The sequence below is a fragment of the Salvia hispanica genome, chromosome 6 (genome assembly GCF_023119035.1).
Source record: "Salvia hispanica cultivar TCC Black 2014 chromosome 6, UniMelb_Shisp_WGS_1.0, whole genome shotgun sequence".
NCBI classification, from domain to species: Eukaryota; Viridiplantae; Streptophyta; class Magnoliopsida; order Lamiales; family Lamiaceae; genus Salvia; species Salvia hispanica.
Window position 1 is genome coordinate 34,762,667 of NC_062970.1, and position 22,621 is coordinate 34,785,287.

The following is a 22,621-nucleotide window of genomic DNA, read 5'->3' on the forward strand; positions in this document are numbered from 1 at the left end:
CCCGAGCTCAGCAATCTCACCGAACTGCAGATGACGTAGTTCATGATCGAAACAACGAAAAAGTGGCATGCAGCGACGGATCCCATGTACAAGCGGATGTTGAAGGAAGGGATAGACGGTCTGAGGAGACAGTTGAGGCTGCCACCCCTGCCCGATGTTGACACCGCCACCGGCGACGAGGACGAGGACTTTGGCGACGGGGAATGAGACGGGGGGGGAGGGGGGGGCAATTGTCGAAGCTTCCACTTGTTTTTTTTTGTTGGTTTAAGTTTTATATTAAAAAATAATTATGTACTTTTTTTAAAAATAAAGTGGTTGCATTTTCTCCGTATTCGTGTCGAAATTTTAATTCCGTATATTGTTTAATTCCGTAAATTGTTTAATTTGGTGAATTTGTAAATTTTTTTATTGCGGGAAGTCCGCGCGGGAAGGGCGAGGGACATCCGCCCCACTGTGCAGTGGGAAGTCCTTATGACGTTGCAGGAGGTGTTTTTGGGAAGTCCGTCGGGAAGGCTATGAGACATCCGTCCCCATTGGAGATTATACTCCCTCCGTCCACAAAAAATAGTGCACATTTACTATTTTTGGCCGCCCACAAAAAATAGAGCACATTCATTTAAGGAAAGTTTTCAATAAATAATAACCCTACACATCATTCCACTAACACTATTTCTCACTTACTTTTTCTCATTCTCACTAACTTTTTTCCCTTCTCTCTTACTTTACCAATTCTACATTAAAACCTGTATCATACACCAATTGCTCTATCTTTTGTGGACGGAGGGAGTAGTATTTTATTATAAAATCAATATATAAAAGTAGAACAATATTTACTAACTTTTTCTACCAACCTTCTTTTATAAAGTCAAACAATTTCTTAAAATCCGAGTAGATTACAAATGAGACAATAAATTGACGGACGCAATTTTGAAATTTGATAATTTTGCAATTTCTTTTTTCTTTTTTCTACATACAGACTTCGACATTGTACTTATAACGAGTTGTATGGAACTTGAACTAATTCAGTTTGCATTTTATAAATTACTATACAAAGTGAATTAAATCACGTTTAGATTCGAGTACCGGTAGTGGTACTAAGCGCATGTTGTTAAACAGAAGTGTCGGGAATGTCAGCCATTTTTAGAGCATCTCCAATGCCGGCTAGCCAACCGGCTAGCCGATTCGCGTCGCTAGCCGGTCGACTAGCCGAACCATTGGAGTAGGCGAGCAGGAAATCGGCCAAATTTTCAGCGTGGGCTAGCCGGTGGCGTGGCGATGGCCGCCATTGTGGCGGCCCGATCGGCCAGCGCCGAATTTTGATTTTTTTTTAAAACCTATATAAACGCGATTTTAGTTTCATTTTCATTTGCACCACTTGTTTTAACGAGTTTTCTCTCTCTCTAACTTTCTGTACAAGAGCATCATCGAGCGATGGATCACAACAACGAGTCCGGTCCAACACGAGTGGATCTCGACTCCCACGGTACTCCGTGGGATCCGGACGGGGCCGATGGGCGGCGAGATGGGCCTGTGGTTTAACGTCCCTTGGAATCGACTGATGGGGATGATGGCCGGAGCGCCGGGGGTGGGAACCAGGGGAGGGATGCCGTGGGGTATGCCGGGCGGCGGACCCGGGCCGGGCGGCGGGCAGGGGGGGGAGGTATGCCCCCGATGCAGCGGATGATGATGCGCAAAGATGATGCACAGCTTGCGTGAGATGATGGGTATGCATCCCGGTTGCATAGGGTCACCGGGGGGGGACATGGTCTATCGTCCCTCTCCGGATTTTTTTGACGGCTTCATCTCACACGTCGACCCCAGTGGAGACGCAGTTCACTGGCGATGACCTTTTGTCATTACATGACATGGGGATCGATCTCGGGGATCCGGACACTCCCGTTCCAGCGGGGCGGGCCGCGGCGAAGAAGAAGAAAAGACAAAGGGGAAGGCCAAGGCGGTCGGCGAGTCATCGCAGCCCGGCTGTTGACGACACCCCTCCCGGAGGATATGGACGGAGGATGAGTACGCGGGGGTGGCCGGGGGTGGTTGGAGGTGTGCGATGATCCGCGGTTGCGAACAACCGGCGGGTCGTCAACATGTGGGCGAAGATTAGAGGCTGCCTCTGGGGAGGCGCCTGCCCGCACGGGAAGGACTTCGGCGGGGAGGAGGTGCGGAAGGGGTGGGAGCGCATCGGGGCCGCGTTCGGCCGTTTTTTTCGGCGTTGTGCGCCAACGCCCTCCGTCGGCTCACTAGTGGGCGGAATGAGGAGGACGCCGGAGGGATAGCCGAGAGTCGGTTCCCCTTGGCGGGGAAGTACGAGGATTTCCACTTAGGGAATGCTTTGAGTTCTTCGAAGGACTCGAGAAGTTCCGGGCGGGGTGCGACGCTAGGTGGCCGAAGAAGCGGAGGCTCGGCTATTCCGGCGACTACTGGCGGCGAAGCGGCGGATCCCACGACCTCCCGGATGCTGAGGAGTTTCCGACCCCACCATCATATGCTCGTCGCCCTCGCCCGGTTGGACAAAGCGGACGCAACGGGCGGCGGGGAGGATCCCCCCTATCGCCCCAGGAGGTCGTCTCGCCCCCCCCCCCCCCCCCCCACGCGAGTACACCTTCTTCTCGCGTCAAAAAACGCGGGAGCAAATGTACATGGTCTTCCAAGATTGGAGGACCGCCACTGACCCCACGGAGAAGATGTTTCTTCACTCGATGCTCGAGAGCATGCGAGTTGATTTGGATGCCGCGAGGCACGGATGGGGGGTTCCGACGTGGGCTCGGATACCGGGTGGCGGCGGACGCGGACGGTGGCGGCGGCGGCGACGACAGTAGAGAGGGCTCGTGTGTGGAAGCCCTTTTTTTAAAAAAAAAATCATGTATTTTTTTTTTAATCTTTGTACTTTTTTTTAATGAAATGAATTAATTTTCCCGTATACGTGTCGTAAATTTAATTACGTAATTTAATCGTTATTTTAATTCCGTAAATGTAGTATTTTTTGAATTATTTTTATTGCGGATGGCCTAAATCTGATGTGGCGGGTGGATTTTTAGTCTTTGCGCGTGGCGAGGAGAGAGAGTAAGCGGCATGGTGGGCACCTATTTGCATTGGAGATGCTCTTAGTTATCTTTTTGTATAGCAGGCTGCTTTTTGGACTGTGACACAAATTAAGAATCTTTCCACATTATATCCACATTTAATTACCAGTTAGGTTTTACAACACCAAATTTTCCATTCTTAATTTCGAAAAGCAACGAAATAAATTCGAGAAGTAGAGATGAAAATCGTTACAACTTACACAATCGCTTGCTAGATGTAGCCTTTTGTAACACATTTTTTATTTCCATAATTAAGCAACAACAATTAATTAATAAACGTAATTAATCAAGATAGCAATAATGGAGTTAAAAAGGTGCCCTACTTCTCTTTCCCTCCACTATATATCGTTCTTCCTTTTGTAAACTCCACAAAATTATTTCCAATCGACACAATTCAAATCCATCCATTGATAGAAGAGGGGTGGCAAATAGGATTGATCCCAACTCCAAGAAAATCCCTCGTCTCCCCTCCCTCCTCCTCATAGCTCTGCACCCGACGTCGTTTCGAACAAGTGTACATCTGCAACTGCCCATTCATCGCCGAATTCTCATTCACAGAGCTCTCTACATCGCTCCCAAAGCCGCTCGTAACCGAGCTTGTACTGTACAACCCGCAAAGCCTGTTCCCGTCCAAGCCATTGTCGTTGCACTTGACCCCAAAACTCCCTAGTATCATCGCTGGATCGGTCGTGGTCGCCCCGATTTGTGCAGCTTTCTGTAGCAAAGCTGTTGCAGACATCCTTGCGGAAGCTTCGGCTTCGTGGTTGCTACTAATTTGGTTTTGATGAGTGCTGAACAATGATGAGACGGTTGCTTCTTTGTGATTGGGGATATTTGGGGAGGTGTGGGTGGTATCCCAATTTAGGTTGTAGAATGTGGATGGTGGGAGGCTGGAGAAGGATGGGTTGGCGAATGGTGGATGGTGGTCTTGGGTTGAGTGAGTGAGTTCGTGGATCGGATCGAGGGTTTGGTCGTTGATGGGCTTGAAGATGGAGGGGAAGTGTTGGGGCATGCCTAGGAAATGATAGTTAATGTGGTTTGGCGCATGTGTTGCAGCTGTGACTCTTGCGGTTTCTTGGGCTAGTGCATCGCAAAATGCACGGTGGGTGATGAAGCTGTCTCTCCTGAGAGATAGAGAGAGATTAATTAGTTCAATTGTGACGATGAATGTAGATGCACTTTCACGGATTCCTCTATCTTGGAGTTATCTGATCTAAAATAGCCTAAATTTAGTGTTTATCATATTTTTCTTTATGTATATTCCCTACAAGACTACCCCATATATCATTGTAACATGTAATGGTATTTGTGATAATTAGAAAACTAGAAATGAAACCATCACCCTAAGACCTTAAACTCAATTACCTCCTTGCAGAAGACCGGCAGAGCTACCTGTGCAGGCAGACCAAGATGTATCCATTTTAATGAACTCATAAAAATTATAACTAAAAAAAATTCTCAATTGGGGTTTGATGAAACCTAATCGAATTTAATTAGGAGAGATGCACTTTACATCTAGATGCCATATTGTTTTGGCCGAACTAGACTACCCTATCCAGTTTTGGAGATGTACAACTCTCTCTCACACCCTTGTAGTCTAGCAAGCTCTAATCAAAGGTCAAACCAAAAAATATCGTTATTGAGATTTGAGAGCTTACTATACCACATGAATTATAATCTCAAACACACACATACATGTATAGGGGAAAGAAAGAAACCTTGAGAAAATGGTGCCGCAGTCACACTTATATTCCCTGGTTCCACAAGTCTTAGCGTGAGCCTTCCAATCAGACTGCACCGCGTAGCGCTTGGCACACTTGTCGCACTTCCACTTCTTCTCCCCGTGCTTCCGGCAGAAGTGCTTCTTGATCCCAGTAAGGTCTCCAAGAGCCCGGGACGGGTGGTGGTGGACGCAGGCCTTCTCGGGGCACACATACACCCGCTTCCTCACCTCCTTGCTCGACCTCTGCTTCAGCTTCCACGGCAGATTATGCCCTCTTCTGTGCAGCTGCAGATTCTGATCCCTTTGGAAACCCTTCCCGCATACCTCGCACACGAATCTGTTGGTCGCCATCAGCGTCTTCGGCGACAGCGCTATCACCTCCGCCTCAGGATCTGCACACATACATATATTATTCCCATTCAAGAATTAATATTCCCATAAAGAAATTGATTTTTGTTAATTACTTACCTGGGGTGCCTGGCAGATTTCTCTTCTTCTTTGGTGGGGGACTGGATCCACTTGTTAATGGGTTTTGACTGGAAATGGTGGATTCGTTATCTGTCATCTTCTCTTACAAGGACCTTTTTTTAGAGAGAGAGAGAGGGAGAAAATATCTAATACTATGTGTTTTCAGTGAAGATGATGAGTAATGGAAGGTTTTGTGTTAAGCAAAGCATTAAAAGGAGGTTATGAGTGCTAAATTATGAAGTTTTTCAATCCCATTAAGTAGCTAAAGGGGAGCCATATGGCCAATCTCTCTCATACCTCGGATATACAAATATTTTAACAGCTTGCTGTCGGAATAGAATAAAATACTTGTATACTTGAAATGAAAGTGGGAGGTGGGTTGTGGGACTACAAAGGTTTATGATGACACATATGATGAGGGAAAAGTTGAACTATACACCTTTCTGATTGGAATCATTATCCTATAATTGTTTTCCATTTTTTGCACTATACTAACCTTTAACAAACATGAATTCGAGTAATTCTTGTCTCAGTATTTAGTTTGTGTTCATTTTTCTAATGAACATTAAAGAGGCCTAACTAGTAAGAACATTTTAGTAGACCTAGCTAAATGTTTAATTTTACATTTTCTTCAACTCAACCAGCAAAGAATTATAAGAAAAAACATACGAAAAAAGCTATACTTCAACTAAAAGTAATATGCATTGACTAGCAGCTTAAATTCACCAAGAAAAAGTTGGCCCAGTTAAAGACACATCATGGAAAAGAAAAAGAAAAAACACGTGAGATGCAAATTAATTTCAAGAATTTTCGAAAACAAAATTGAAATTATAACCTTGACCTACCAACTGTGACTTCCAAAGTAAATGACAAGAAAATAATCATATATGAAAGGGTATAATAATCGACCTAATTTTTGTGTGATAGTCTCAGACCCCATTTTTCCATCACTGATTTTCAAATTATTTATCTTGCATAATCATCTCTATCTCTCACGATTGTAAACAATATTTTGGACTCAACATAAAATTTTTGGCTCTGTCACTGGTGATAGGTAACGGTGGAAAGATCTGAATAGGCCGTTAAACAAAATTTGAGGGAAAAAGGTTTATACACTTGACCATTTGTTGATACCAAGGCTCTATGTTGAAGGAGTAGAATCAAGAATGACTTGGTGTTGGATGAAATGATTCTTCCTATTTCTTTCCTTTTGTGCTTTTCCTAAAGTTGATAAAGCAATCTTTTTTGAAAAGAGATCTGTTAGGATTCAAGTTATAACTTTCTCATCTCCACATACATTGATTTCATTTAATTTCTTGAATTGCAATTTTACCTAATTCATAAATTTGTATAGCATGCGATGTATCTCAACAACATACTTAAATCTGAGTATTGCTTTATAGTGTAAGGCCTAATTCTAAATCTTTAAGAACTTTTACATTAAAAGCGTATAAAGGATATTCATTGATACAATATTGTTGTTCAGACAAACGAATGCACGACGAGATCGATCATAATTCTTGCACTCTCGCAGCAAATTTAGCGCACATCAAGGGAAAGGGGTGGTGTACAATATTTTTTTTTCACTAAATCAAAGTGGATGTTCGACTATTAACTATGGAGAATGAAATATAGTGTTGTACTAGAGTAATTAATGTGATCAAGAGCACTAGCATAATCTTGCATGCACTCTTTTTCTAATTTTGCTCTTGAAAGACTTTGTCATTGTTGTAGATTGTAAATTAAAACTCAAGGCATCTTTTTATAAATTACTCCCTCCGTCCGCCATTAGGAGTACCATTTATGAGCGGCACGGGTTTTAAGAAATGTTAAGAAAAGTGCGTGAAAAAAAGTTAGTGGAATATGGGTCCCACTTGTATATATTAGTTTTAAATAAAATGTTAGTGGAATGAGTTAGTGGAAGGTGGGACCCTCTTATTCGCGGACGGACTAAAATGGAAAAACGGGACTCTTATTCGCGGACGGAGGGAGTATATAATATTTCAAACCATTTATAGTTAAAAGAGAAAAGTATGCATTGACTGGAGATAAAAGGTGGCCCAGAATCAGATTTTACTAAAGGTGATTAATTTATTTAAAGTAGAAACAGTACTAAAAATATGTTTAATTAAGCGAGGGGCAACTGACAAAGGCAGTGAATTTTTTGGAGTGTGAGTGGTCGTCTCCTTGTGGGCTGACTTTTCCTGCCAACACTTAATCATAATGTAATGATGTCTTTCTTTACAATTTAATCTTTGGAGTTTAGCTATTGAACTTTGGCGACTACAGAATATTCTTGCCCCTCCCCATAGGCTTCAACTTACTATGTCCACTTTTTCTCTAATTAAACCTAATTTTATTTCATAAAGGTAAATATTGGTATGATTTTCAAGATGAACTATAATTTCCTTTTTTATGGAAAATTATTGAAATCTATTACCGGACATTTTTTTTGTATTTCAAAGTTTACAACGATATATATATTGTCAAGAATATCATGACGTGCTTGCCGTAAATAGAGTTTTGATAATGTTACCATATCAAATTCACAACGGTAATTTAACTTTAAAGGTAGTGAAATTGTGTGGTGGTCTGTCTATAAAGACTATATATACTTGTAGGAACTCAAAAAGGTGCAAAAATAGTTTGTATGCTTTTGTGTGTATCGTAGTTGGTTTGAGTAAAAGTGAATTGTTATCATCAAGGGTATGTTTGTTTCTTTATTTGTCTTTTACCTAAACTCTAATATTGATATTACATGGATATTTTGAATCCTGGGAAATATTTTATACGTACTAATTAAGGATCTTGGACTTTGAGAGTATTTTCTAGTTTCAAGGATTGAATTTTGTCTCCAACTCTGTATTCATCACCTGCTGCATGCCTTGAATACTTCATTTCAAATTTCAAAGTGGGATTCACTCTCTTCTCTTTATTTCTCTCTTAATAATTGTATGTTTGTAGTTATTAGAAATGCCAAGAATTTTTGGAATGGAATATTTGTCTTATAAAAGTTTTCAAACTCAAACGGAATGTGCTGTTTATGCCCAATTCATTTAATTTATAAACTTATGGAGCTATTCATAGGGGCTACCAAGTATAGCTTAATCAAATTGCTATCAAATTTCTATATAAAGTGATTATAATTGGTGGTATTGTGAGTTATTAAAAGAATATCATTTTAGAGATATTTTTACATAAAGTAATTGTACATAATTGTGATAATAAGGATATTAATGTAGCAATTGTAGTATGGTAGCTAGTATGCAGAAAAGTAATTAAGTGTACGTTTTAATAGTGACGAAAAAAGAAAAGAAAAATGTGCATACATTTATGGGATGAAAGATAGTAAGTAGTATATGACATTTTATTTCAAATTTTAATTATATCACTAACTATTTTTTTTCTAACTTTGAAGAAATTCAGTGTTTGATACTAGTAGAATACAAATCTATACCTACAAATGTACTGAAAATTTAGATTTATATAGTAACTTTTTAATCACGATGTAGCCAATTCGACCTCCCATTTACATATACTCCTACTAATTATTTTTAATAAAACGGACTTTGAAAATAGAACGAAATTTTTGTATACATAACAGTTTCCCATTTGTCATTTGATATGGAATCTAATATAAAAATCCGTATGCTTCATTATCAAAAGAGTAAGGAATCGTCGCCTTTGGAGAAATCGTATCTCATGCTATTGCTTGTCTCGCATCTCTAGTTGCATATGTTATGTGGATCATAAATTAAGTACACCGATTGTCAAATGTGAAACGATTTTTATGAAGCTTACTTTGTTTACTAATTCTGTCAATTAAGAGGATGTTCGGTTTAAAAAGTATAACTCATGAATATATGTATTATGTATGTTTGGTTCATAAGATTAAATCTCACAACTTAATCCTGAATAAATAATTTTAACATAATTAGTCATAGTAACCGAACGATACCTAATTCAATCAACACTCCATTAGTCTATGTAATATTTTACTGGAGTACTAATAACATTGTACTATAAATTAGTACTCTATCGTCCACACAAAAAGTCTTATATTTATGCATGGTATTAATTTTAATGCACAATTTGTAAAATATGAGAAGAAGAAAAAAAATAGATAAAATAGGACATAGAACAAAAAAATATGATGAAAAAGTTTTTAAAATAAGAAATTGGACTAAATTTGGTAGACATACGAAAATGGAAAAAATAAGACTCCCTCTGTCCCACGTTACTTGAAGCGTTTCTTTTCGGCACGAGATTTAAGAAAGTTGTGTTTAGTGAGTTAAATAAAGTAGAGAAAAGAATAAAGTAAGAGAAAGAAGAGAGAGTAAAGTAAAAAAATAAAATAAAAAGATATGATTAAATATTTTATTTTTTGTTAAAAAATGACTTAAGTAACTTGGGATAACCCAACATTGAATACAGATTCAATTAACTTGGCACGATTGTTTTTTGTTAATCCCGGTCTGTATAGTTGGCCGTAAACCGTAATTCATAATCATTTTACTGTGATGGATTATCATTTAGGAAATAGAGAATGCGAAGGAAAGTGTAAGAAAAAGGCTATATTGTTCATGGACTAAAATGTGTTGAAACATTCAAAGAAAAGGGTCCACCTCCCACCAAAATTGACACTAATTTAATCAAGAAACCCAATTCATAATTTTGATGTTGATATATTTGTTAAATATAAATAAAAGGCAATATCGACGCATAGCACATTATCTGATAATATTCCATCTGTCCCGTACTTATATATTTAACTTTAGAACATGTTTCAATTTTATTTTATATATTTCAGTTGCTTGACTAAAAAGAGCAAAACTAAAGGCATCGCTAAGAATATTAGTACATAGAACAATTTAAGGGTATGCATAGCTATGCATAGAATTTCCTAAAAAGAATATGATTGTAAAAAACTAATGTTAATGGTATCAATAATTACACTACTATCTGTTTGAAAATCAATATTTTACTCAAAATGCTAAATCAGACTCTGGTTAGTGGTGTTTGGGCTCTCTGAATTTCAAGTAAAAATGCATCGAGGTTTAAAGATATAAATAAGTTTTTTAAAATAAAACAATCCATAGTTTCTACTTAAACTAGTATTATTGTTTCATGAGTTGGTTTACAGTTTACACCACCGAATTAGTTCAGTTGTTAAAAATTCGCATATCAAGAAAGTCAAAAAAAAAATTATGATAAAGAGCGTCCACCGTGGCTCTTGGACTAAAAATTGGACACCTCATGCCACGTCATCATGACTAGAAACTATCTATCACATCACTAGGACACTCAATTACTCAATAGTGGACTAGAAACTAGACTAGCACTAGGACTAGCCACAATAAACAAAATAACAAATTCATATTATAAATTACAATCACGCAAATACGGAATTAAATTTACGACACAGATACGGAAAAATGCAATCATTTTATTTAAATTAAAAAAAAGTACATCCTAAAAAAAAGTACATAATTAAAAAAAATACATAAAAAAATCCTCCTACTTCCACACACTCGGACCCAGTCGCCGCACGCCATTCACATATGAGTTTCGAAAATTTAAAAAAAAATAAAAATAAAAATTAATTCTAGTCGGTCGCTCGCCGATTTCGAGCCTGCAATGGCGGCTAGCGCATCGGCCAGCTGATCGCTAGCGCCGCGAATCGGCTAGCCTAATTTTTCTCGCCGGCCGCAATGGAGGCTAGCGAATAGGCTAGCCTCCATTGCAGATGCTCTAATGAAAAAGTATTAGACTACTTCTTCCGTTATTGAATAACTGTCCACTTTGATTCTTGAACGAGTTTAAGAAATGTAAACAAAAGTGGATTGAAAAAATTAGTGGAATATTAGTCTTATTTTAATACTTTATTTATATATTAATATAACTTGAGTGGAATGAGTCAGTGGAATGTGAAACTTATTTATCAAAATAGTAACAAAATTGGGGTGACTAGCTAGTATTATTGCTAAAATTTTGAATACAAATCTAAGTTGGCAACATAAAAGCATTAGTTCCTTTTTTGACAATTATTGTGGTCAAATATAGCCCCAATTTTTAAAGGATTCCATTATAAAATTATTTCAAGTGGCCCTTCATCTAGGCTATAATGGCACGCTCGGCATTAGATATCACTAAAATTTTCAACATTTTAATTTTGTTTTTAATTCATGGAACCTGCGTTAAATAATGGGGCGGTCGATAATAATAATATGGATTTCATACTAACTAATCAATATTTTTCAAACAAAAAATATCCATCTCCATATAAAAGAACTGATTAATTACTCTTCGCTTCATCTTAAAGATTAAGAAACTTATTCGTGAAAATTAGATTCAGATACCAATTAAAAATCTAAAAAAAATTACTGCAAGTCCAACACATATAATTCTGATTGAATAGTTAAAATTTCAATGAATCATGAATATATGTCGCTCCCAACTCCCAAACTATGATCTTCATGTGTAAAGGGTACCACAATCTAAAATAAAATTTCTCAAACATTCATTTCGATTGCATTTATCTATATTTATGTATTCAATAAGCCATAATGACACAAGGTGTGCAATGACTAACAATTCAAACTCCTTAATATAGCAAAAAAAAAAAAAAAAACCCTTAATATAGCTCTTTTTTTTATCTATAGGAAGTTAGAAACTAAATTATTAATTTGAATTTGAACTTCTGGACCAATAGTTTGGGCTATAATATTTATATGGGTCTTAACTTCAGAGTTACATTATTTTAGAGTTACATTATTTTAGCCTGTATATAATTTGTGTGCTCTAACAAAATTTATACAGTACTACTACTTACTGGAAAAGACTTGGTACTCCCTCCGTCCCAAGGAAGATGACTCTTCCTCAGACGCCATGAGAATTTATGCAATTTTATTTTGTGTTTAAAGATGAGAGATTAAAGTAAAAGAGAGAGAATAAAGTAGAGAAAAAAGTGTTTTCATTTTTAGTTATGAGTCATCTTAATTGAGACAAATCCAAAAAAAAATAAGGGTCATTTTTAATGGGACGGAGGGAGTAATAAATACAACCCTTTGCGGCCGAATTCAAGAATTCATAATTTACTAATGCTATGTTTCACAATTCACAATTGAAGATTAAATTTAGCTAAAGGCATCCTCGTTTTCCTTGCTATTGCGAAAACAAAATATTTTCTCATTTTATACTGCAATTATTATTAAAATCCTACAGTGCCTAACTTTAAAACATATCTTGCTCTCTCTTTATTTTCCTTTTTCAAATATTCCAAATATATTGACTTGTTTCCAATAAAAAAATTTAAGACATCTGCCAATGTAGCCAGGTTATAGATAGGAGGGACAAATGCCCTCACTCGAATTTTGCATGCATGTAAAATTTTTCACTGAATGTCCCTTTTCAAAAATTATAAAATATAATCATATATTTTTCTACCCCAAAACGATTTCCTGTCCCGAATCTAATTATAGCTTCCTAATTTTCTGATTATTTTTCTGTATACATTACGAGTTTATTTTAAAAAATTTCATGTTCAATTATTTTTCAGAGACAAATAGATTGAAATAAAAAAACCCACAAATCACAGTGGACTCAAATTTGAGATATTTGGGCTAGAGCATTAATCATGGTACCATAATTGCCAGCTCATATTTTTCAAAGTAATTTTGTATGATTATATCTGTACGAAAAAATCATAACTAGTTTGTTATTGCAGTACACTACACAGTGTGAGACGATCCCACCGTTATAGTACATGTCAAAATCTAAATTCCTGTGTTGAATACGAAATGAATAGTAATTTCTAGTATTTGGGGATGAGTATGGATTAAATTAGTCACATTCAAATATTCAATATTAGTCCCATCACACGAGATAAACATTACGTGGAATACTATTTTTCCACGAGAAATTAATTAGGTTAGGCCCACTGCAAATCGAATATTTTGAAATCTCAGCATCATGTTAATAACGTTCTCGATGAGTAAAACTAAAATTCTCACGAACAGCATACCAAAAATAAATCAACTGAAATAAAAATCAAAGTGAGGAAATACTACTATATTAGTAGTAAATTCCAATTAAACAAAAAATGAAACGATATGACAATCACAACCACAAGGCCCCAGCCTGCTTGAGCAACGGAGTCAACTCGCCCGTGATGTGACTCGCCATGATCCGATCCAACCCACCGAGCCACCGCCCTCCCACGAACACCACCGGCAGCTCCGCAGCCCTGAGCTCGGCGAGCACGTCGTCCTCGCACTTGTCGTCCACCTCGAAGGCAGCCGGGTTGGCCCCGAGGCCCTGGAGCAGGCGCTTCGCCACGTGGCTCATGCAGCAGCCCCTCCTCCCCACCACCACCACCGCGCTCTCCGCCACCATTCTCCTCACCTCGTCCCTCCGGAGGAATCTGACGCTGTTCTCCGCGTTTAAGGATGTCGGAATCTTGATCGCCTCTTGCATACTCAGACTGAGTAGTACTATCCTTTTATTTTATAAGTTTGGCTTATTGGTGAGTATATTGTTATATATATATTGAGTGAGACTGAGAGGGTGATGGGGTTTAATTTGAGTTTGTTAGAGACTTAGAGAGGAGTGGAACGTGAAAAGGGCGGTTGCACGTTTGTTAAGCGTCATAAATGTTGAGGGTTATGTAAAGAGTGACGTCACATCCCTTGTTTTGATGAAAGGTTGCAAAATTGTGTTACGACACCACCACATCTTTTTCTTCACTAAATGGCGTCACTCCCTACATAATTATGCGTAGTCGGTGCCCGCATTTTACTTTGGGGGTCAAACCAAATAGCCGACTTCAGCGAGAATAAAGGTGGCTTACTTACTCCTTTCATTACACCACTCACAAGTGGGAATTTTAGGGCCACTTTTTACATTCAACAATACAAATTCAATCTATAAACTACTTTTTTTAAACTATATTCGTCATTTAAAATGACAATTTACAAGATGAACTTTACATGAAAAAATTTCTTATGCGTACTTTCTTGCATAAAAAAATAACTTTACATTTGGCGTGATGAACGCTTACGTGTTATTCTGATAATATATGGATGTCTACGTGTGTTTTTTATATTCTAGCTGTCACATTTCCAAAAATGGTAATTTTTGGTGATGGATGTATTAAGATTGGAAATAAACCTAGTAAAATGTTTATAAGTCAGAAAAAGTTAAGAGAAAAACAGTGATATATTTAACACAAATAATATAAATAGATAATTTTTTAATCACCACGTAAGAAAGACCTTCCTGCCAAAATTAAGGTATTCAATTACTCCCTCCGTCCACAAAAAATAGATCATATTTGCCACTTTTGGTTGTTCACGAAAAATAGACCAAGTCTAAAAAAGGACCTCACATTTGCTACCTAAAACAATTAAACACTACTAATAACATGGACTCCACATTCTACTACTTCTCTCTTACTTTTTTCTCTTCTCTCTTATTTTATCAATTCCACACTAAAACTATCACAGTGTGGTCTATTTTTCGTGGACAGAATCAGTGTTATTTTGCTAATTTAAAGTGCGGATAAAAATCATTTATATAATTATTCCTTATAAAAAAAAATGGCGGAAAACATTTCTATATTTTTTGTTATTAATAGTACCTACTGTGAAAGCACGGGAATGGTTCATACAAAATTACAAAATAAACAAGTGTAAGTATTTTCGAGGCTAATAAATAATAATCGGGCGTAGTAATTCAGGAAAACGCAGTAGGTTTACATTCACTGCTAAAACTGAATGTGGGATTAATGAATAGAAGATCAATTTATAAGAATTACAACGTCACCTACTCTTATTTAATTAAAATAAAGGCATAGTACGTTTAATCTGACAAGAGTAAGTGACTTCAGAATTGGTGATGCAATTAATAACGACAATTCATGCATGTAATACTACATAATTTTAAATAAGATTACCCCCATCACTTCTATATTTGGGGGTGGTCCAAAATTAAAATGACGCACAATTTGCGCATTAAAAACCATGCCCATGCCCACACTCCATATCGACTAGTGAAAGTTTATAACAACAAATTCTTAAATTGGGGTTTATTAACAGTTTGATGTGAATTTTTTTAATCTGAAATTGTTGTACTATTGAATGTTTTCTTCGTTAAGAAACTCAAAAGCAAAAGAATGAGATAAACATAAAGATTAACTTTCACTTCTCATTCTTTACCTAATTCTCTACAGACTCCAGTTACTAAGATATTAACTCACAATTAATTACTTTCCGATATGTTAGGTAATATACGTGTCTATTTATTAAGTGGTATGTGACAACACAAGATTGAATGCTCCCTCAAATATGCCATTTCATCTATAACGTTCCTATCATTCTTAAATATTCTAAGTATTTTATATATTTATAATAGGGGTTGTTCGGTTTGCAAGATTGTATATCAAGATTAAATATGTAATGTATTTGGTTCATGAGATTGAATCTCATACTTCAATAATCTTAGATGGATAATCATGTGATAATAACTTATAGCCAACCCCTTCCAACTAAAATAATCTCACAACTTTATCCTATATTGTACCTTGGTAGGAGTACTATTTTATCTAGGAAATCGAACACCACCGATAAGTACAAACTTTAGTACTATAACTTATTTATATCAAATTTGATGTCACAGTTGCTCTGATACTACTATAACTATTTATTTCTATTCAAATTTAACATGTTGTCACGAACGCACGTTGTTAAGGATGACAAAGTTTTAAAAAACAAGACTTAGCAAGGGATATAAGAAGAGGGAAATGGGAAGGGGAGTTGTCAATGAACGAATATTCACTTTAAAACCAATGATGAAAAATTCGTAGTAGCCGGCACTTGATCAAAAAAATCGAATGAGATTAGTTGATATCATGAAATATTGATCAGAGTTATGAAATAACGATAAAACGTAGACTAGAATCATACGGTTGCTTGTACGGAGGCTTGCATCTCCGAGAATCTTCACTTAAAACAAAGGGGAAAATTACTAAAACTCTATTCAATTAATAAATTTTAGCATACTTAAATAGATAGACATTACATAAAACAAAAATATTTATGGAAAGACAATAACTTGAAAAGAAATTTGAGTTCAAGTTTTATAAAGTTAAGGAATTTCAGTCATTTAAATGAGCATCCATATTTATCGTGTTGGATTTAAAATGTGGTTACTTGGAAGTTGTCATTCTCAAAGTGGATGTTGTTGGAATAAAGAGCTTGATATGTATTTTAGGTCCAACAAGTTTCCTATCCCGGCTGGGTTTTGTTTCATATTTTGACTAGGATTATAACTCTCATATTGTTTATATACTCTATATAGCTTCAAAAAAGTATGTAATGAAATCATTTACTTGGCATTAACGCTATAAACATTGTATCACATTAGGTAAATATTTCTTGTTTTTTATTCTATATATGTTTGTGATTATCTGTATTTTATTCTAACAAACTTTTTAATAAAAAATCATTTTTTTTAATCTATATATACAATTTTCAATTAAATATAATTTCTATTACTATCATCGACCCCAACATAAACTAATAAAAATTTAATTAAAAACTAATGAAAATTGACTCATTTCGGGCCAAGCTTATAGTACTTGGTTTAAATTTGGGTCAACTTTATCGGATTATGGGCTATTTGGTTTAGGTTAATTAAAATTGTGATATTCTCTAAGCCATAAATTTTTAATCGTAATTATATAAAAAATGTCGGACTATTTGGGTCAACCTGCAGATTCAAGTGGAATTGATATCTCTCATGACCACCGTATTTGTTTAATCTGATAATGTTATATTATTGTGTCGTATACATCATCTACATTAGTATTAATGATGAATATGAAATGGAAAATAATCCATTTAGAAAAGGGAAAAATCAAATTCTATAAGGGTTTGGTGATTAATTTTCACACAAACTTGTAGTATCAACATTATGATTTTAACATGGGTTTAACATAATTACCATGAATATTAATTAATCTCTTCATTTTTTTTTCTTACTGATCAGTTGACACACGAAACGAAATACTAACATGAATCACAAATAGTGAGACTAATTACATCAATTAAAATTTGGCGACAGCAGCTCATTCCAAATAATTAGTAAAGTACAAAATATTACACTCAAACTATAACTAGAAGATTTTTTTTTGGAATTATTAATTGATTGTGGTCCTAGAAAAATTAAATGGCAGTTTCAATTCCACCACGCATCCATGTGCAATGCAACTCCTAGTTGTGACACTGACAACTGATCATCAAAATGCACCCTACAATTGGTTTTTCTTGCGCACCATAAGTAAAGTTTGTTCAATTGGAATTGACTTCTTTCAAGATAAGTTAGTAGATATGTTTATAAGTTGAACAAAGAATAAAATTTAAAAAAATGAACTCCATATATGATATATGTATGGAGTTTTAAGAATTGAACAATCATTTCATACATCAAAATTTGAACTTAATTTGTTACAATTATATCTTAATAAATGAGATATTAGAGATTTGAATATATACTGCTATTAATGTTGTTGATAATTCTAGCTTATGATTTTGATTTTCGGTGGATGACGTTTTAGTCAGCACTCCAAACCAAAACTAAGATGTTTCTGGGGCTGGACACATTTTATTCACTTTTACATTCAGCATTTTCAAATACTACACGTATAAATGAAAATATACTGTATGAGTTTATTATTGCTTTGTAAACTATTATTAAAAAATATAATATTAAGATAGTAAATAATTACCTCTATATGCTATTATTGATAGAAATCAATACTAGTATTCCTTATTTAAACCAACTAATGATAGGATTAGAGACGCGATATTTAAAGTGGATTCAGTTATTTCTTTGCACTAAGAGGGAAGACCATCATGTATCATAAATATGCAGCTTATGCAAGGAAGATAAAATGGTGCGGACGATGCGGATTTACTGAACGCCGACGTTCAAACTGTTCTAACAACTTTGCCTAACCATAATGACGAGTTCGGTAAAATGCATATAAAATTGAAAAATAAAGTACTTACAAGTAGGGATGTCAATATAGCCCGAAACCCGCGGGTTGACCTGAATAACCCGATAAAATCATGAGTTAGGGCTGGAAAATCGCAACCCAAATGCAGAATTGGGCTACACGGGCTGACCCGTTCGGGTCAGCGGGTTATATAATTCATCGATTTTACTCAAATTCTAACTATTATTTCGCTAAAAAATATTGGAGAAAGAGCTTAGTAAAGGCAAGAGGAAAGCTTGATGTGTTTTGTACCTAAAAAATTAGTTTTCGTCTTGTATTCAGTTTTATTATTTGTTTCGTTGTCTTAGTTTTATTATTTCTAGCGCTGTGAACATTTTATGCATAATAAATTTGGATTTTTCGGGAGTTAATGTGCATTATCGAATAATAGCCTTGCATTAATAATGATTTTATGTGCATTACTCCCTTTTTTTATACCATTATTCCACTACTTTGTTAGCGTGCTAATCGAATAATAGTCTTGCATTAATAATGAATTTTTGTGCATCACTCCCTGTTTTTATACCATTATTCCACTACTTTGTTTACGTGCATTATCGAATAATACCTTTGCATTAATAATGATTTTCTGTGCATTACTCCCTTTATTTATACCATTATTCCATTAATTTGTTAACGTGCATTATCGAATAATAGCATTGCATTAATAATGATATTCTGTGTATTACTCCCTTTATTTATACCATTATTCCATTAATTTGTTAATGTGCATTATCGAATAATAGCCTTGCATTAATAATGATATTCTATGCATTACTCACTTTATTTATTCCATGGCGGGCCAAGCAGAAGTTCCTCAAAATCCAGGGAATAATTTATCCATTATCACTTTACTACATCACACACTAGTAGCAAAATATGCTTTAGTTATCAGGTGATATCTACGGTTCAAAACAAGTCGTCCTTTGACCAAATCAAAATAAGTTATCAAAAAACAACAGTCTTAAAGTTAACGTCAATAGCGTTTCTAATGATTACTCTTGCAATCAATCCAACCGCTCTTGAGCAAACTCAACCCGACGCTGCTTAGATGCTGTCCAGAATATGAAAAAGATATGAATTAGAACAAATAATGTATACGTTACAGCAAATAATGCACCACATCTATTAACCGATGTACAGAACAAAATATTTAATGTATAAACCAAATTATACTAAACAATTACTTCCTATACTGCAACCTATACCAAAAAGTGCAAAAAATAGCAATTTCTCAATGAACACAGAGTTCGAATCTAATGAAATGGACAATAATGTACAAGAATGATAAAATAATGCATCACCTTCACTGGGTTCCGGTTGGCTTTTGTACGGCCGGCCTCTTTTAGTCATTCTATATCTGCGCAACAATATTGACGAAATCAGTGATGTTTCAACCATAAATCAGTGAGGTTTCAACCATTTAATGACGAACAATGTAAATATTGGTCAGAAATCCACTATACACTTCCATATAGCTTACAACCCTAAATCAAATGCCCACAATTTCATCTTCTCCACAAAAAAAAAAGACATCTTTTGTGCATTGTTCCAAATCGAAAGCTAATGGATGAAAACCAAGCTATAACTCACAACATAACTTAATATACCCAGAATGAACATAACCCTTACTATTATGGTCGCAATTTCATCTTTTTCAAGAAAAACGAGCAAAAATAATTTTGTGCATTATTTCCAATCGAAACTCAAAGGAGAACAAAAACTGTGAATCGGCTACTGGTTGTGTTTGTAAACGTCGCCAATCGAGGTTTAGTAGTGTTTCTACCTAAAAAATATACTGCAAACACACACCTTTTTTATGTCCAGGAGATGATTCGACTATCAACCCACACCACGAACCAAAACAGCAGCTTTTGTGAGATAGAATCGGCGGTCGACGGCGATTTGACGGCGGAAATCGTTGCTGAATTTGAATTCGAGTGGAAGAGAGCGGCGGCTAGGGTTTCTCTTGTTTTTGAATTAGGGGAGAAATTGGGTTGAGAGAATGTTGATGGGATGGAGTGAGAGAGAGAGAGGAGATGAAAGGTCAATGAAAATGCTGCGTAAATATCGCACCTTCCGTTTTGAAACGTCTGGGTTAGTATGTTATTTTACTGCTTTACCCTTATAATGCACGAAAATGAACGAATAATGCAATACGGAATAAGATTTGTCCTTTTAATCTAGTCCATCCATTCCATCAATCTAATGGTTTATATTAAGAAGAGAAAAGACACTAAGGATGTAATAGGACCCTAATGCTCCCCTATATATATATATATATATATATATTTATTGTTAACAATTATTTTTAGTTGGAAATATCAATCACGCTAGAAGGACCCATTTATATTTTCAGTGTTATTATATAATGGAGACACATATACATACGGTGGATATAATATAAACAATATTTTATAGATTAGAGTTGTATGATAAATTTTTGCAAAGTACGTACAGGACGTATATCGTATATAATATATATAATGTACATTTTCGGTACGTGTAATGTAAATAAAATGAGTCACGGACAACTAAAATTTTGCAGTAACTAATGTACGTACAAATTTCCAGTAATCAATGTACGAATAAAGTGATTTAATGTATATGCCACTTAGCTAGTAATGTAATTTTATTTGTTTGATAAGGGCCAGAAGTTAAATCCCTTCCCCAAGGGTTTAGTAGTCCATGGGCTAGGGTGTAGTACCGACTCATTTATATAACGTTCGCTAAGGGCATAAAGTTAGATTCATTCCCCTAGGATTAACTTATCCAATGAGCTAGGGTATAGTACCCACAACTTCCCGTATAGAATCCCAATGGCTGAAACTTAGGTCCCATTAATGTCCGTTACAAATGTTAGATTAGTTGAATATTGTTCGTTCCATACATTATTCAACACTGTAACTGTACATTATTTAGTAAATTTTGTGCATTAAACATGTTGCGCATTTAAAAATGTGTTATTGTATTTCCACATTATTTAGAAGTAATTGTACATTACTTGAAATTAAAAGTTTACATTATTTATAAGTAAAGTGTACATCACCATCAGTTTGACATCCCAAAAAAATATCCTTTCATAATTAACACAAGTATAAGCATTCAATTCATGTTTCCTTGCAACCATGCTATTTCCCCAATTTCATGGATAGCTTGGATTAATCTCGGGTTCAGTTTCTTAATCATATTCACATATTCCTCCTCCGTCCTCCTGAATCCTTCTTATTCCTCTTAGGTGGTTGTGTCTGGATGTCCACTCGCGTGTTGTTGTCAAAGTCGTCATAGTCATGCCCTCTTTGAACCTATTCACAAATATATAGATTGATGTAGCAAATCAGTGAAATAATGTAGTCAGAAACCAGATACACATTCAAGATGTAATCAGATAATGTAGCAAATTGGTAGACTAATGTACTACTTCAGCAGACAAAATGCACTAATATAGACTTCAGCACACAAAATGTACTGCTGCAAAATTTTAAAAGACAAGGTAAACATGTTCAACTTGAAATATTTTCAGTTTAGCAACTTTGTGAAATAATGTACAAATACAAATAATATAGCTCATCCATTTAACAATGTACAAAGACAACTAATTGTAGGTTTCATGTCCATACAGTTTACTTCGTGTCCATATAAGTGAGCCAACAATTTGTAGCTCTTAGGAAAGGCTTTGACAAGAAAATGTAGCTCATCAGCTAAACAATGTACATGGATATCAAATAATAGAGTTGACATAATAATGTAGCTCATCCACTAAACAATGTACATGGACATCAGAAAATGGCTTTGACCAGAAAATGTAGCTCATTAACTACACAATGTACATGGCCATCAGAGAATGGAGTTGACATGATAATGTAGCTCATCCACTAAACAATATACATGGACATCAGAGAATAAAATTGACCATATAATGTAGCTCATCAACTAAACCATGTAATAAGGCATGATATTCAAATTCCAGGTTTAAACATATAATGTAGCAAATTATTCGAATAATGTAAAAGCAATAAAATATAAAATGAAGATAACAAGGTCAAGTAGACAACATGAAAAATGTACCAAAGCATAAGGAAAAAAAATGATGATCTCTTTTCCTGATGTAACAAATTGTTCACTCATTTGCATCTTGGATTGCTTGGCTCTTCGAATCCCTCCCCTGCTTCACCGTTTTCTCAAATTCCTTGTTCTACCGTATTCAACATCAACGATGAAAAAAACAACAGTTAAATGATGTAGTAGATATTGAGACTTGAAAGGAGACAAATTGAGATCAAA

At 35.6% G+C, this 22,621-nt stretch overlaps 2 protein-coding genes and 1 long non-coding RNA gene across 3 annotated transcripts; all 3 read right to left on the reverse strand.

Moving 5' to 3' along the window:
* Positions 1–3,278: 3,278 nt before the first annotated feature.
* Positions 3,279–5,529, reverse strand: LOC125191709 (zinc finger protein NUTCRACKER-like). Its single transcript, XM_048089116.1, has 3 exons — positions 5,284–5,529; positions 4,811–5,207; positions 3,279–4,216 (listed from the first exon to the last, which is right to left on the reverse strand). Exons 1-3 carry the CDS (start codon positions 5,378–5,380, stop codon positions 3,487–3,489), a joined length of 1,224 nt encoding a protein of 407 aa, XP_047945073.1. The 5' UTR covers positions 5,381–5,529; the 3' UTR covers positions 3,279–3,486.
* A 7,639-nt stretch (positions 5,530–13,168) lies between these two features.
* LOC125191710 (glutaredoxin-C9-like) lies at positions 13,169–13,895 on the reverse strand. Its single transcript, XM_048089117.1, has one exon. It carries the CDS (start codon positions 13,756–13,758, stop codon positions 13,402–13,404), a length of 357 nt encoding a protein of 118 aa, XP_047945074.1. The 5' UTR covers positions 13,759–13,895; the 3' UTR covers positions 13,169–13,401.
* A 5,412-nt stretch (positions 13,896–19,307) lies between these two features.
* Positions 19,308–20,230, reverse strand: LOC125191711. Its single transcript, XR_007171210.1, has 3 exons — positions 20,150–20,230; positions 19,642–19,697; positions 19,308–19,391 (listed from the first exon to the last, which is right to left on the reverse strand). It is a non-coding gene; the product is annotated as an uncharacterized LOC125191711 (long non-coding RNA).
* Between the last annotated feature and the right edge of the window lie 2,391 nt (positions 20,231–22,621).